General features: G+C 46.7%; 1 protein-coding gene across 2 annotated transcripts; it reads right to left on the reverse strand.

The window, feature by feature from the left end:
• Positions 1–114: 114 nt before the first annotated feature.
• On the reverse strand, positions 115–14799 carry LOC106601713 (coactivator-associated arginine methyltransferase 1). Of its 2 annotated transcripts, none has more exons than XM_045715426.2 (16): positions 14593–14799; positions 12008–12133; positions 11544–11650; positions 11282–11386; positions 11003–11113; positions 9481–9658; positions 9179–9269; positions 8899–8980; positions 7948–8033; positions 7206–7295; positions 6689–6826; positions 3197–3286; positions 2971–3083; positions 2453–2530; positions 2265–2333; positions 115–1873 (listed from the first exon to the last, which is right to left on the reverse strand). In XM_045715426.2, exons 1-16 carry the CDS (start codon positions 14732–14734, stop codon positions 1716–1718), a joined length of 1764 nt encoding a protein of 587 aa, XP_045571382.1. In that variant the 5' UTR covers positions 14735–14799; the 3' UTR covers positions 115–1715. The 2 variants fall into 2 exon arrangements, with proteins under 2 accessions (XP_045571382.1, XP_045571383.1); XM_045715427.2 differs by having other exon boundaries at positions 12008–12130; positions 14593–14787.
• Positions 14800–15106: the final 307 nt, after the last annotated feature.

A 15106-nucleotide genomic window follows, 5' to 3' on the forward strand; every position in this document is an offset into this window, starting at 1 on the left:
ACTTTCCATCAATTGAGTTCACAGAGAAACTAGTGTTTGAATGCTAAGCTAGCAACTATCACAACATTGGTGTTAAAATTCTAACTGTAATATCAAGTTAATTATAAGACCTGATCCAAAGATTTTTTGGGGACTTCTCCACCAACATTTAATTTACTCCTTTTATACTTGTTTTTTGTTTGTTGCTTTTCTGTGAAAGAAATAAAGACAACTGAAAAGTTAACCCTACAAACTAGCAAGACATTTTCTCTTCATAAAACTTGCTAAATCAAAAAAATGTAATTAAACTCAGTCCACAAATTGTGACTGGAAGCAATGCATACAATGTCCATTAAGTCTTTGTCTGAAGGTTGGGCAATCGACTTGCCCGGGAAAGGAGGGAGGAGAGGTTTAGATATGTTAGAGTCTGGATATCATAGGTAGTGAGGAGGGAAAAAGGTGACTCCCAAACTCCCCACCTCAGTCTGAACGGCAGTCTCAAAATGAAGGAAAGGAATCGGGGGAAGAATGTAAACTAGGATACAGCTGCTCCAACGGCCGACATCAGTGTCCTTGGTCCATACTGTCAGTTCATCCTGCTTCCACCAATACCATCGGCTCACTGCAACCCTGATTGGCTATGAAGGGGAGTGGGGGGCCGGGTCTGCTGCTGTGTTCTCGAAGCTTATTGGCTTTGGACAACACACCTCACAAGTAAATCGGAGGTGAGGTTCTAACAGAGTTCCAGAGTTGGTGTTCGTCAAGATCTCCTACACACTGACATCGAGGCTACGTCTCAAATGACACCCTAGTCCCTATACAGTGCACTTCATTTGTCCATGTGGCTCTAGTCAAAAAGTAGAGCACTGTATATGGAATAGGGTGTCCTTTTGAGATAGCCTAGGTCTACTGGGCTAAAGACTACCACTATGGATGACCAGACAAACACCTTGGGGGAGGAGCTAGCTATCGCTCTGGAATGGGGCCGTTTAAGGAGAGAGGCTCTACAGGCAGGTGGAGAAGTGCCTCTATGAAAACAAAATGGCGTCAGTGAGGGGTGTTCAACTGTACAGGAAAGCCCCGTCCTTTCAGTGCAGATCTGTAGTGGGGGACATCCAATCCAGCGATAAGGGGAGGGGGGATAGCGACTGGCTGTAGTGGATGGGGTTGGGTATTTGTTTGGTGGATGAGGGGGGCATCACACTGGTACTAGGGGAGGTGGAATGTCCAAAAGGGAGGGAGGGAACCCAGATAAAGGAGATGATACCTGCTGTACAGTCGTGCAATGAGTTATTCTTTGCAACAAAAGCTCTGTGTTCAATGTGTGTGTGTAGGTGTACATGTGTCTGTAAAGCATAAAAAGGTCCAGTCAAACAAAGTTCAGTTCAGCTCTCCATTCAGAAAAACTGCCAATTCTTTGTGCTGATCAGTCTGTCAGTTGAACGTAGAGGTGCTGCCACCCTCTGGCTGGACTGGTGATATCATAGCAGCTGCTGCACGATGAGAGGGAGGGAGGGAGACGGGGAACAGCTCTCAAAACGGAGACAGCGGCGGGGAGGGACGGATATGAGAGAATAACTCCAGTGATAGAGAGATGGACAGTAAAGGAGAAAGAAAGGTGCTGAAGGGACAACACGACAGCACTGGTTTTGGTATTCTGGTTCTGGCTGTGGTCGGTCGGGGGGAGGTGCTAGTAGAGGTCATGCAGGGGTTCGGAGGTGAAGGGTGACGAGGTCTTAACTCCCATAATGCATGGTGTTGCTAGGGATGGCCATGGGAGAGGCCATGGAGATGGCGGGTCCCCCCATGGTGAACTGGTTGGTGACGGGATAATTCTGCTGCTGCTGGTTAGAGCTGCTGCTGCTGCTAGGACCTGATTGGCCAGTAGAAGCTCCTGGAGAGATGGGGGGGAAAGAGTGAGGGGGAGAAAATGGGAGAGAGAGGGAAAGAGTTATCACCTTCCCTTGATTGGTTGTGGACCAACTATGTCACACTTCAGAATCCATCCACTACATTTACACAAATGATAGGCGTTCAGAAACTTGACCTGGTGTAGTTTAGTGCAGGGTTTCCCAAACTCTGTCCTGCCCCCCCCCCCCGCCCGGGTGCACGTTTTGGTTTTTGCTCTAGCACTACACAGCTGATTCAAATAATCAAAGCTTGATGAGGAGTTCATTCTTTAAAATCAGCTGTGTAGTGCAAGGGCAAAAATAAAAACGTGCACTTGGGGGGGGGGGGCAGGACCCGGTTTGGGAAACCCTTGTATAGTGTATAAAGAGACGTACCCTGGACGATTCCGGTGCTCATGATGGAACCCATCCTGGAGTGGGTGTGATTCACTATCCCTGTGTTCACTGAGGGCAGGAACAGAGGAAATAGTGAGACTGTGTATTAACGCACACACAAACGTGCAAACACATACAGTCAGTCACACGGTCTGTGCTTGTCTGTCAGTCAGTCCGTAGTATCCTACCGAGGGGGATGAGGTTGTTGTGGGACACCGTCGAGCCGCTGCCCATGACCGTACTGAGGTCATAGGCTGTAGGCATCCCTGAGAGAGAGAGAGAGATGAAAGGATGAGACGGGGAAGAGAGTGAGATGGGGAGGAGAGAGAATGAGAGAGATGGAGAGAGAAGGAGCGAAATGGGAGAAAAGCACAGGAGAAGCATAAGCATCCTTTCTCTCTCACACACCGTTTTCCCCTCAGAGAGAGCATGCATCCCCCGCCTATCAGCTGCTCTGTTAGCCTGCTCTATTCTGTGATATCCCTACAGTTTAGTAAGACATTTGGTCATGATGTTGTATGGATGCCTTTCGCCTGATGATGCTATCATGGGTCAGATTGTGTGTGTATCGTCTGTGTGTTTACCTGTCACAGCATTGTTCTGCCTCATGCAGTGTGTGTGTGTGGGTTCTGCCCCGTGCAGTGTGTGTGGGTATGTCCTCTGTGTGTGTGTCCTCTACCGGTGTCCTCTATGTGTGTGTATTTACCTGACACAGCCATGCCCTGGCTCATGCTGTAGGCCCCCCCAGTGTTCCACATGGTCTCAGAGGGGGAGGTGTAGTGCGACCCAGGAGGGGGGGTGGGGGTGCTGCCTGTGTACCTACAAAAACACACACATACACAACAACATACACGCCATGAGAGGGAGCTCCCCTTCCCCCCCTCGTTATCCTGAATGGCACAGGCCGAGGGCAGCGGAACAGACTAACTCACCTGAAAAAGGGGTTCTTCAAGTCCAGGAGGTTGCTGGACTTGGAGCCTGTCTGGTCCACCTGGGCAACAATACTGATGTCGTAGCTTTGTCTGTGAGGAGGGAAGAGAGCCGGGGATTGGTATGGGAGGAGGTGAGAAGGGAGGTGGATAGATTAACACAGACCAACACAGACAGACAGAGAAGCACAGATTCAGAAAGCACACATCTGTAACACACATATATACAGTGCTTTCGGAAGGTATTCAGACCCCTTGACGTTTTCCACATTTTGTTACACAGATTTTTTTTTATTTTTATCCCTCAATCTAAACACAATACCCCATAATGACAAAGCAAAAACAAGTTTGTAGACATTTTTCCTGATTTATATACAATTTAAAAAAAACTGAAATATGACATTTACATAAGTATTCAAATCCTTTACTAAGTACTTTGTTGAAGCACCTTTGGCAGCAATTATAGCCTAAAGTCTTCTTGGGTAGGACACTACAAGCGTGGCACACCTGTATTTGGGGTGTTTCTCCCTTCTCTGCAGATCCTCTCAAGCTCTGTCAGGTTGGATGGGGAGCGTTGCTGCACAGCAGACCACCATAGTCCCTGTTCCCAAGAACACTTAAGGTAACCTGCCTAAATGACTAGCAACCCGTAGCCCTTACGTCTGTAGCCATGAAGTGCTTTGAAAGGCTAGTCATGGCTCACATCAATACCATTAACCCCACTCCAATTTGCATACTGCACCAAAAGATCCACAGATGATGCAATCTCTATTGCACTCCACACTGCCCAGTCCCACCCAGACAAAAGGAACACCTATGTGAGAATGCTATTCATTGACTACATCTCAGCGTTCAACACCATAGTGCCCTCAAAGCTCATCACTAAGCTCAGGACCCTGGGACTAAATAAACACCTCTCTGCAACTGGATCTTGGACTTCCTTATGGGCCACCCCCAGGTGGTAAGGGCAGGTGACAACACATCCGCCACGCTGATCCTCAACATGGGGGCCCCTCAGGGGTGCATGCTTGTCATGGGTCCTCAGATCCTCAAAAAGGTTCTACAAGCTGCCAGCTGCACCATCGAGAGCATCCTGACGGGTTGCATCACTGCCTGGTATGGCACTGCTTGGCCTCCGACCGCAAGGCACTACAGAGGGTAGTGCGTACGGCCCAGTACATCACTGGTGCCAAGCTTCCTGCCACCCAGGATCTCTATACCAGGCGGTTTCAGCGGAAGGCCCTAAAAATTGTAAAAGACTCCAGCCACCCTACTCAGACTGTTTTCTCTGCTACCGCACGGCAAGCGGTCCCGGAGCGCCAAGTCTAGGTCCAAGAGGCTTCTAAACAGCTTCTACCCCTAAGCCATAAGACTCCTGAACATCTAATCAAATGGCTACCTAGACTATTTGCATTGCCAACCCCCCCCCCCCCCCCCCTACACTGCTGCTACTCTCTGTTATTATCTATGCATAGTCACTTTAATAACTCTACCTACATGTACATATTACTTCAATTACCTTGACGTAGGTGCCCCCACACATTGACTCTGTACTGGTACCCCCCGTATATAGCAATTGTTATTTACTGCTGCTCTTTAATTATTAGTTATTCTTATGTCATACTTTTTTAAAATTGGTATTTTCTTAAAACTGCATTGTTGGTTAAGGACTTGTAAGTATGCATTTCACAGTTTCACAATTTGATATGATTTTCTTGTCTCTCCAGACATGTTTGATCGGGTTAAAGTCCGGACTCTGGCTGGGCCACTCAAGGACATTGAGACTTGTCCCGAAGCCACGCCTGCGTTGTCTTGGCTGTGTGCTTAAGAGTCTGAGTGCTCTAGAGCTGGTTTTCATCAAGGATCTCTCTGAACTTTGCTTTGTTCATTTTTACCTCGATCCTGACTAGTCTCCCAGTCACTGCCTCTGAAAAACATCCCCACAGCATGATGCTGCCACCGCCATGCTTTACCGTAGGGATGGTGCCAGGTTTCATCCAGATGTGACACTTGGCATTCGGGCCAAAGAGTTCAATCTTGGTTTCATCAGACCAGAGAATTTTGTTTCTCATGGTCTGAGAGTCCTTTAGGTGCTTTTTGGCAAACTCCAAGCAGGCTGTCATGTGCATTTTAATGAGGAGTGGCTTCCATCTGGCCACAACTATTAAGGCCGGATTGGTGCAGTGCTGCAGAGATGGTTGTCCTTCTGGAAGGTTCTCCCATCTCTACAGATGAACTCTGGAGCTCTGTCAGAGTGACCATCGGGTTCTTGGTCACCACCCTGACCCAGGCCCTTCTCCCCCGATTGCTCAGCTTGGCTGGGAGGCCAGCTCCAGTCTTGGTGGTTCCAAACTTCTTCCATTTAAGAATGATGGAGGCCATTGTGTTCTTGGGGACCTTCAATAGTGCAGAAATGTTTTGGTACCCTTCCCCAGATCTGTGCCTCGACACAATCCTGTCTCGGAGCTCTACAGACAATTCCTTCAACCTCATGGCTTGGTTTTTGCTTTGACATGCATTGTCAACTGTCTGATCTTATATAGACAGGTGTGTTCCTTTCCAAATCATGTCCAATCAATTGAATTTACCACAGGTGGACTCCAATTTAAGTTGTAGAAACAGCTCAAGGATGATCAATGGAAACAGGGTGCATCTGAGCTCAATTTCGAGTCTCATAGCAAAGGGTCTGAATACTTACGTAAATAAGGTAAGTTTATGTATTTTTTTAAATAAATTTGCAAACACTTCAACAAACTTGTTTTCACTTTGTCATTATGGGCTGGTGTGTGTAAATTGCTGAGATGTTTTTTTATTTAATACATTTTAGGCTATAACCTAACAAAATTTAGAAAAAGTCAAGGGATCTGAATAGTTTCCGAAGGCACTGGGTAGCTCCAAAAGTATTGGGGCATCTCAATTCTCCAAAAGTACTGGGGCAGTGAGACATTTTGTTGTTTTGATACATGAGGTTGCAGACGCACAAATATCATCCACGACCCCCCACCCCACCAAATGCTAACCTTCCCTGTTATTGTAGTGGTGAGAGGTTAGCATGAGGTTACACTAACTTCCTCACTCATCATTATTTACGATTCATTCAGGATTATATGTAACCATGGTAGCATCCACAGTATTTAGAAACATTATATTGTTATTTACAATAAAAGTGACAATTCATTATTTACCATTAATTTCAATTGGGCACAAAATAATTGGAAACAATTTCTAAACTGTTCACCCGATATGGATGAAAATACCCTGAAATTAAAGCTGACAGTCTGCACTTTATCCCCATAGTCATTGTATGAGGCAATGTTTTAAAATAATTGTTGCTGTCCCAATACTTTTGGAGCTCACTGTATATCACCTACACACACATTCAGTCAGATGTGTCATAATATAACAAGTCTGGGCCTAGAGGTGAATGACAACACACTAACACCAAAGCCTCCCATCCCCAACAGACCCCCAGTAAATCCCTCTACAGTCACTCACCTCTTGTTGGCGATGAGCAGTGCTGTGCCGGAGAGTGTGTCTCCTGCCTTGGTGAAGAGGGGTGACTGGAGCAGACAGCGGACCTGGTACCAGTGGGTCAGGGGCTCTGTGGGGGCTGTAGAGAGCCACACTGTCACCCTGCAGAGAGAGGGGGGGGGGGGGGTTAGAGGTCAGGATACTTGAAGGTTCAATCAGCGTCATCCTACTACAGTACAAGCATGGTCAGATATTCAGTAGGAACAGACATTTACAACTTATTGTGAAATGTTTCTATAGTGAATGTATTGTACAATATTGTATTGCTTTTAAGTTGCACCCGCTTTCTGTCTTTGTGTTTATAACAATGTCTGTGAGAAAAAAAAGGGGAAAAAAACAAGTGATGAAAGAAAAAGGAAATTGACGGTGTAGCTACAGTCAGCATCCATATGGGTCAAGAGTCCTGGAATCAAGTGATCAAATTCTACTCCTGACCACACACACACTTCTGCCCTGGTTAAGGCAGCTCAGGCCGACTTACATTGATCCCATGAACGCTACGTCAAACCAGAAGGCCAGGCCGTGCACCAGCCCTGAGTGCATCATATGGAACTTAAAGGGAATCTCTATCCTGAAAGAGAGAGCGAGAGAGAAAGGAAGAGAGAGGGAAAGAGAGAAAAGAGTGGGATAAGTGTTAGTCTAGTTAAAGGGGCAATCAGCTGTTGCTACATCAATTTTTTTGGACTAATAAATTAATGATATATACCCACTGAGTCTTGAAGAATATAATTTATAAATGCATCATGAGCTTAGTTCAACTGTCACACTCCATCAGAACCCAAAATATAAGTTTGTTTTACTCCAATGTTTGTAAACAAAGTAAATGTAAACAATATATATAATCAAAACATGGTTAAAACTATAATTCTCATATCATGGATGGTCAGTCCTTGCATCCATAGCTCAGTCTATGAATTTGAGAGTGGTTCCATTTCTCCAGCCCCATCCCTCCGCTTTTTACAGAAAGGGTGGGGAATTCGCTTTGTTATCGTTCCTACTAAGAGTCTTGCTGCTTTAAGGTTATTTTTACACACTAGAAGGAATTATGTAGTATTTTTGCTGATGTAGGAAATTCAAAATCAGAAGTAGCCCCATATTAGAGAAGTAGGACATCCCCACATTCAGTAACATGTATCTACGCATCTCAATTCTCAACTCAATCTATGAATAACAATTCAATAATAAATATGAGGGAATAACACACACAGACAGCGCACACAGACCTGTACAAATCCTCCTCTTTGGCCTCCAGGAAGTTAACTGTGTATTTGACAGACTTGGCCATCAAGATACGGATATCAAATGTGTCCTGAGAGGGGGAGGGAAAGAAAAAGGAGGAAGGAGAGAGACGGGAAAGAGGGAAGCAAGAGTATCCAGGTAAGTCCCAGTGAGGTTGAAATGTTTTACGGCAGCATTGGCTAGAGTGGGTACGAAGACAGTCTATGCCTTAATTGAATGATCTAGAACAGAGGCTGTACCCAGAACCAGGCACTCCGGCCGGGCCTGGCTCTCCCAGCAGAGTAACAGAGGAGCAGGCACGGAGGAGGCCTACCCAGATGACTACCGCTGGAAAATGATGTGTGTGTGGTATGTCGCTGTGTGTGATAAAAGGGTTGAGATGAATTCAATGAATACCCCTTATGAGCAGTGATAGTACTGTTGAAACCTCACTGTTGGTTCTGTGGTGTTAGACTGGGGGAGCTGAACTGGGCGAAAACATTGGGATCCTCAACTCAGACCGCATCCAACTTATTTATCCCAGCTGTCATAACACACACAGTGTGACGGTGGTATCTTCTACCACAAACACACACTCCCATACAGTCAATCTCCTATCCTGCATCAGCGTTTGCCCATAAACACACACACCTCATGTACCACCCTTAGACATAAACAAACACACAGGCCAGTCCGTACTATGCAACCCAATTTTCCACAAACAGCTCGTCCCCACATAACCCCTGACTAAACATCCCTCCCATAAACATTTCCTAGTTAACCGACCCCCCTGCACCCCAATCATCTTGGGGGGGGGGGGGGGGTCGGTTAACTAGGAAATGTTTGGGGGGGGGGGGGGGGGGGGGAAATCGCTTTAATCGACATGGTGGGAGGTGCAGGCAATGTCAGAAGATAGGTGTTCAAGAGGCTGACATATAATTGAGAATTCTACGTACCACAATGGGCTGGCGAAAGTACTCGTCCACCGCTGCGCCTCGCAGGGCTGAGAGGTCCACACCATGGAAGGAAGGCTGGTACCTGAATGAGGGAGTGAGAGAATCATTATCATCAACTCAATCCCATCAACTACAGCAGCCCAATGAAAAGTGACTGATATCTCCGTACATTCACTGCTTCCACTCCGAGCTTCTTCTCTTGCCATTTCCCCCTCCGTCCCTCCAACCCCATCCTTCCTCCTACTCTCCCTGTTTCTCTCCTCCCTCCCCTCCTACTCACCAGAAGTTGGCCTTGGTGAACTGCTCCATGTAGAGCTGTTCGTCTGTGAATGGGGCCAGGTGCACGTCACCGATGGTGGGGAACATTTTACCTGCGACACACATGAAGTCAGTTAATGATGGTACAATCACCAGTGGCTAGTCATGATGAATCTGTCTCTCAGTTTTAAAATGTAAACTTTAATATTATTTACTGCTTGGGATTCAAAATATTCGTCAGACCTTTTGACATGTTCTCCCTTTCTCCTTCCCTCCCACTCTACCCCTTTCTATGCTCTCCCTCCAACCTTCCCTCTGTCTCACCGCTAGGCTTGAGGAACTTCTTGGCGTGGAGGTAGCTCTCTAGCATCCTCTCGTTGAAGAGCATGTAGCCCATGGGCTCTGAGATGATGATGTCCACCTGCTCAGGTAGCGTAACCTCCTCTACTTTACCAGGGATCACCACCACACGGTCCCCCAGACGGTTAGTGTTCACCAGGACCTAGTGGAAGGGACACCAGAGGATTAGTGTTCACCAGGACCTAGTGGAAGGGACACCAGAGGATTAGTGTTCACCAGGACCTAGTGGAAGGGACACCAGAGGATTAGAGTTCACCAGGACCTAGTGGAAGGGACACCAGAGGATTAGTGTTCACCAGGACCTAGTGGAAGGGACACCAGAGGATTAGTGTTCACCAGGACCTAGTGGAAGGGACACCAGAGGATTAGTGTTCACCAGGACCTAGTGGAAGGGACACCAGAGGATTAGTGTTCACCAGGACCTAGTGGAAGGGACACCAGAGGATTAGTGTTCACCAGGACCTAGTGGAGGGGACACCAGAGGGTTAGTGTTCACCAGGACCTAGTGGAAGGGACACCAGAGGATTAGTGTTCACCAGGACCTAGTGGAAGGGACACCAGAGGATTAGTGTTCACCAGGACCTAGTGGAGGGGACACCAGAGGATTAGTGTTCACCAGGACCTAGTGGAAGGGACACCAGAGGATTAGTGTTCACCAGGACCTAGTGGAAGGGACACCAGAGGATTAGTGTTCACCAGGACCTAGTGGAAGGGACACCAGAGGATTAGTGTTCACCAGGACCTAGTGGAAGGGACACCAGAGGATTAGTGTTCACCAGGACCTAGTGGAGGGGACACCAGAGGATTAGTGTTCACCAGGACCTAGTGGAAGGGACACCAGAGGATTAGTGTTCACCAGGACCTAGTGGAAGGGACACCAGAGGATTAGTGTTCACCAGGACCTAGTGGAGGGGACACCAGAGGGTTAGTGTTCACCAGGACCTAGTGGAAGGGACACCAGAGGATTAGTGTTCACCAGGACCTAGTGGAAGGGACACCAGAGGATTAGTGTTCACCAGGACCTAGTGGAAGGGACACCAGAGGATTAGTGTTCACCAGGACCTAGTGGAAGGGACACCAGAGGATTAGTGTTCACCAGGACCTAGTGGAGGGGACACCAGAGGAGTAGAGTTCACCCGGACCTAATTGAAGGGACACCAGAGGGTTAGAGTTCACCCGGACCTAGTGGAGGGGATGCCAGAGGGTTAGAGTTCCTCCGGATCTAGTGGAGGGGACACCAGAGGGTTAGTGTGTGTGTGTATTAGAGTGACACTGATACATCTGCCAGACTTATGGCTACATAGCATGTCAAAACGAGGATAGGGTTAGAGCAGGGGTGGCAAACTTTTCAGCATGAGGGCTGTTGAAATTCAACAGAGGACTGCACAGATTAGTTTGTCAAAATCAATTTGCGGGACAGAAAAAGTGCAGTTAATTGAAAATATATAGGTCACTTAATTTCAACATAGTTTAGTGTGTCTGTTACCTCTGCGTGCTGGGCCATGGTGCTGGCCTCCACAGCGTAGACCTTCCTGGCCCCAGCCTGAGCAGCAAAGAACGACAGAATCCCTGAACCACAGCCCACATCCAACACCACCTAGAGAGAGAGAGGGGAATGGATCCTAATTCATCCCTGATAAAGACATCAATGAAATACAACAGTGTCTACTGCCCAAACCAATTAAACAACAGTTTAGTTTCAAATACAGCAAAGGACTCAATTCAGAACAAGCTATATTTAAGTCCCAGGACAGTGCATCAGGACCTTGTCCTTGAAGTCTGTGTGGTTCTGGAGGATGGCCCTCTGATAGGTTCCTGTCCTGACGTAGTCCTGCATCATGTTCTGCTGCTGGGAGAGGTAGCCATAGAACTGGAGGAGCGAAGGAGAGAGAGAGAACAAGGGAGAGAAAGGAAAATAAAGAGACAGAACAGATTATTTTTCATGAGGTGTTTTAATATTGTCACTGAACTAATAAAGGTTGGAATAAATAAATTATTGCAATGCATGGCAGATTCTGCGTGTGCACCTGGAAGTACTGTACTGCGGATGATTCCTCTGTCCTGTCGCTGAAGACCGACTGCTCTCCACTGTGGCCGCGGCAGTTCTTCAGGAGGTTATAGAACGATGAGAACTCTGAGTAGATAGTCATAATAGGTTATAAGCAGGACAAATCAGACATAAGTTATAAACGGTCCTAAGCCAGTCATAATGGGGAGAACTCCAACGCACGGTAATAACCAATTATAACAGTTCACAAGGATGACAGAGGCAAGACAAGTATGAGAAACAATAAGAATCTCTTTATGAGGACAGGAACATGTGCACTAGGACAGGGAGTCAAAGACACAGACACATAGGAGACAGAGGGTCAATGACAGAGACAGATATAGCCTACTGGGAGGCAGTCAAAGACAGACGGAAAAAACAGACAGACAAACAATGACAGCATTCTCTGAGAAAGAGCGCCGGTGGTTGCCGGGGGTTAGCTACCTGCAGGTGAGGTGAACTGTAGCAGGACGCTGTTGCAGCCCAGCGTGATGATGAACGACTGTTTCCCCACGCGACTGCACTCTGTGTCCCGGGAGACCGAACACTTGAACACGCATGTCTCCTCTGCTGTGGGAGGAGTCATACATTAGTTAGGGCCCGGCAACACGCCTACAACAGGTCATTCATGGAATAAGCGTGGCACAGGAGTACGTGGCTTACCGTACGCCACACAACATGAAGAACAACATGCTAACAGAACTGGCCTGATCACACACAGCGCTTTATTGACTAAGTATTAAAGCATCTCAACCATAGCAGCAAGCAAAGAGCTATTTTTAACCTCCTTTAGCCAGGGAAAGTGCGTAATTTCTTCTGTTGAAGCTATTTCACACACACTCCTGGATGATTAAGATCACATGGTTTTAAAGACTGGATATGTGAAAGCAATATATTGGCAAGGTAGGTCTAGTGCTGTGCCCGCATGGCAGTGAGATAATCTATGGGTTAATCTAGCAGTTGTGATGGGATGCAGCATGTTTTATTAACAGACCAAACTAGCTATTGACACTGGATTAACCCGCGATAAATATGAGAGCGGGAGTGTGTGTGTTGCTTAACAAGTGTGTGTTCGATGTAAGGGCTGAGAGATAGAGTGCATGCTTTAAAATATGTAGGCTACAACCATCTCTCTCCACTAGACGTGGCCTGTCTATGTGGGAAATGACAATGACAGATGGGGGACAAGGACTCACTATAGACATGTTACAGATATGTAACAACCAGATGATAGCCATGTCAATGTTCTAACTGGTTAATGTTAGGTCATAATAGACACTTGTCAAAGTGAAGAGCAAAACTGTGATATTTTTGCTGGGCCAAGGCATTGCCCCTCACAGACAAGATGTAAATAGGGGCGGCAGCGTAGCCTAGTGGTTAGAGCGTTGAACTAGTAACCGTTCGAATCCCCGAGCTGACAATGTACAAATCTGTAGTTCTGCCCCTGAACAAGGCAGTTAAGTTAACCTGCTGTTCCTAGGCCGTCATTGAAAATAAGAATTTGTTCTTAACTGACTTGCCTAGTTAAATAATGGTAAAATAAAATAAAACGATTGTGTGGCAAGACACTGAGGTTATTTTTCCAAGTGGAAAACATAAAATTGGTCAGATGACTTGAGACTATGTAGCAATTCAATCGGGAGTTCATTCCTGCCTGGTGTGGAAACGTTTATCTTCCATCATGGGAATGTTGGAAGAGGAAACGGCTGTTGGGCCTATGGACCGGACCAAGCAATCACACACATCATACAACTTTGATAGGACACCTTGAAAAACACCCTGCCACACACACATTTCCACTTTCCCCACAGCCCAAGCTTGACTGTATCAAAACAAGGGACATCACGGCTTCTTGGAAGGGACATCCATCTGTGCCTCACAGTGTAACAAAAGCTGCAAGCGCTCAGCGCGAGCACACAAGAGAACGACAGGGGAGAAGGGAGGTGGGGGACTAGCTGGCTATTGTTCAGAGGAGAACAAAGATGAATAACTAATACGAGCCTGGTTTAGCTCATCGAAACACAACGACTCATATTTAGACTGTTTTTTAAACGATTTCGTTTGTCGATATTTATTCACTCAGCTAGGCATCTACAGTAGATTAGATAACCATAAAGTAGCACGCGCGAGCCACCGGGGTTAGCTTGCTTGTTTGCACCGCTACTAGCATGATCTGTGCGCAAAGACGACGACGTTCCAAAACAAAACACACTTTTAAGATACCCATCTCAAAGGGTCAAATGTTATCTTGCTTTATCATAACTACTTAACTAGCTAATAAAGAGGGCAATGCTCATATGACGCAGTTGGTTTTAACTGTTAGAACTATGTGGCATTAAGGGCAAACCATTGCGTAGTGTGGCTGATAGCTTATTGGGGGAAAAATGAAAGAGCATGTTAACATGTCAATTAGCTTTGGCTATCTGCGTCAATGTGTAGCGAACTGGCTAGCGTGCTCAGCCGTGGGGCAGGATAGTGCATCATTGAAAAGCAATCTAGCGCTAAATTGTTAGCAAGTTGATATTAGTAAACAAGGGTAGATGGGTATCTAATGTGCTTGGTCACACTTAGCTTGCTGTCCAGGAAACGTCTCGTGTGAGCTAAAACAGACTACTTCGCATTAAATAAATACTTTAAAGAATATTCCCCAAGACAAATAGATAAGAAAAAACGTGGTCCACAAGCCACGAAATGAGCGCAGTAAGCTTGCTAAAGCTAACCACCTATAGTTAGCTAAGCTACCAACAGTGTGCGCTGTCGTGGTGCTGGAGAAGTAACGTTAGCTAACTAAGTTATGTTAGCTAGCTAGCTAATAGCGATAAGCGAAAACAACAGTCCCCATTACGTTAGATTCTATAGGTGGAACCAGTCGGTTTTGAAGTGGAACCCCCACACGCACACACGTGCAAGACCAGGCACTCTCATCGGTTAGCTAGATAGCTTTTTAGCATTTAGCTCTGGCTAACCAGGAGTTAACCAGGAGCCCAGGCCGAACCGGGCTATGGAAGAGCTGTCTCAAGTCAACTCACCGTTGGAGAGGTTGATCAGGGCCGCGTCCTGTGTGGCTTTCACCTCCAGTCTTAGGGGCTGCTGCTCGGAGTGACGCTGTATTTCTCCGTTTGCGTCTCCAATAGAGAGGAGCCGCACGCCGGGAAACACCGACACCGCCATCTTCGATCTGTGGGAAGAGACAGCTCACTGTGGCGCTCACATCCAGCGTTGGACGTGCAGTCACGACAGGAAACGGGATACACGCAGCTTTACCGCCACTCTGTGGCCGAGAGGCAAACTGCTTAGTGCAAATACAGTAGACTTTGCACTGACTTCTGTTGTCACTGCTATACACTGTTTCAGCATAGACAGTATAGTTAGTTGGGCAAAGAGAGAAATAGGGGATCTTGAATACTCGTTTGAATTAAATAAAAATGTCAGACTGTCAGCCAGGCTGCGTTTCGTATCCTGGTCTGTTAAATCTGGGTGAATAATATTGGTTCTGCTGTGTAACATGTCATGCAGCAAGTACCAAAACCTACAACTTTGGGC

This window comes from Salmo salar, chromosome 03 (assembly GCF_965601325.2).
Source record: "Salmo salar chromosome 03, fSalSal1, whole genome shotgun sequence".
Taxonomy (NCBI): domain Eukaryota; kingdom Metazoa; phylum Chordata; class Actinopteri; order Salmoniformes; family Salmonidae; genus Salmo; species Salmo salar.

What these genes read in the sequence shown, in the direction of transcription:
- LOC106601713 (XM_045715426.2), bottom strand. Translation starts at nt 14,734, where the DNA reads ATGGCGGTGTCGGTGTTTCCCGGCGTGCGGCTCCTCTCTATTGGAGAC. An exon ending in TTCACCAAGGCCAACTTCTG is followed by an intron (nt 8,981 to 9,178) that starts GTGAGTAGGAGG and finishes TCCCTCATTCAG; the next exon opens with GTACCAGCCTTCCTTCCATG. An exon ending in AAAGAGGAGGATTTGTACAG is followed by an intron (nt 7,296 to 7,947) that starts GTCTGTGTGCGC and finishes TCTCTCTTTCAG; the next exon opens with GATAGAGATTCCCTTTAAGT.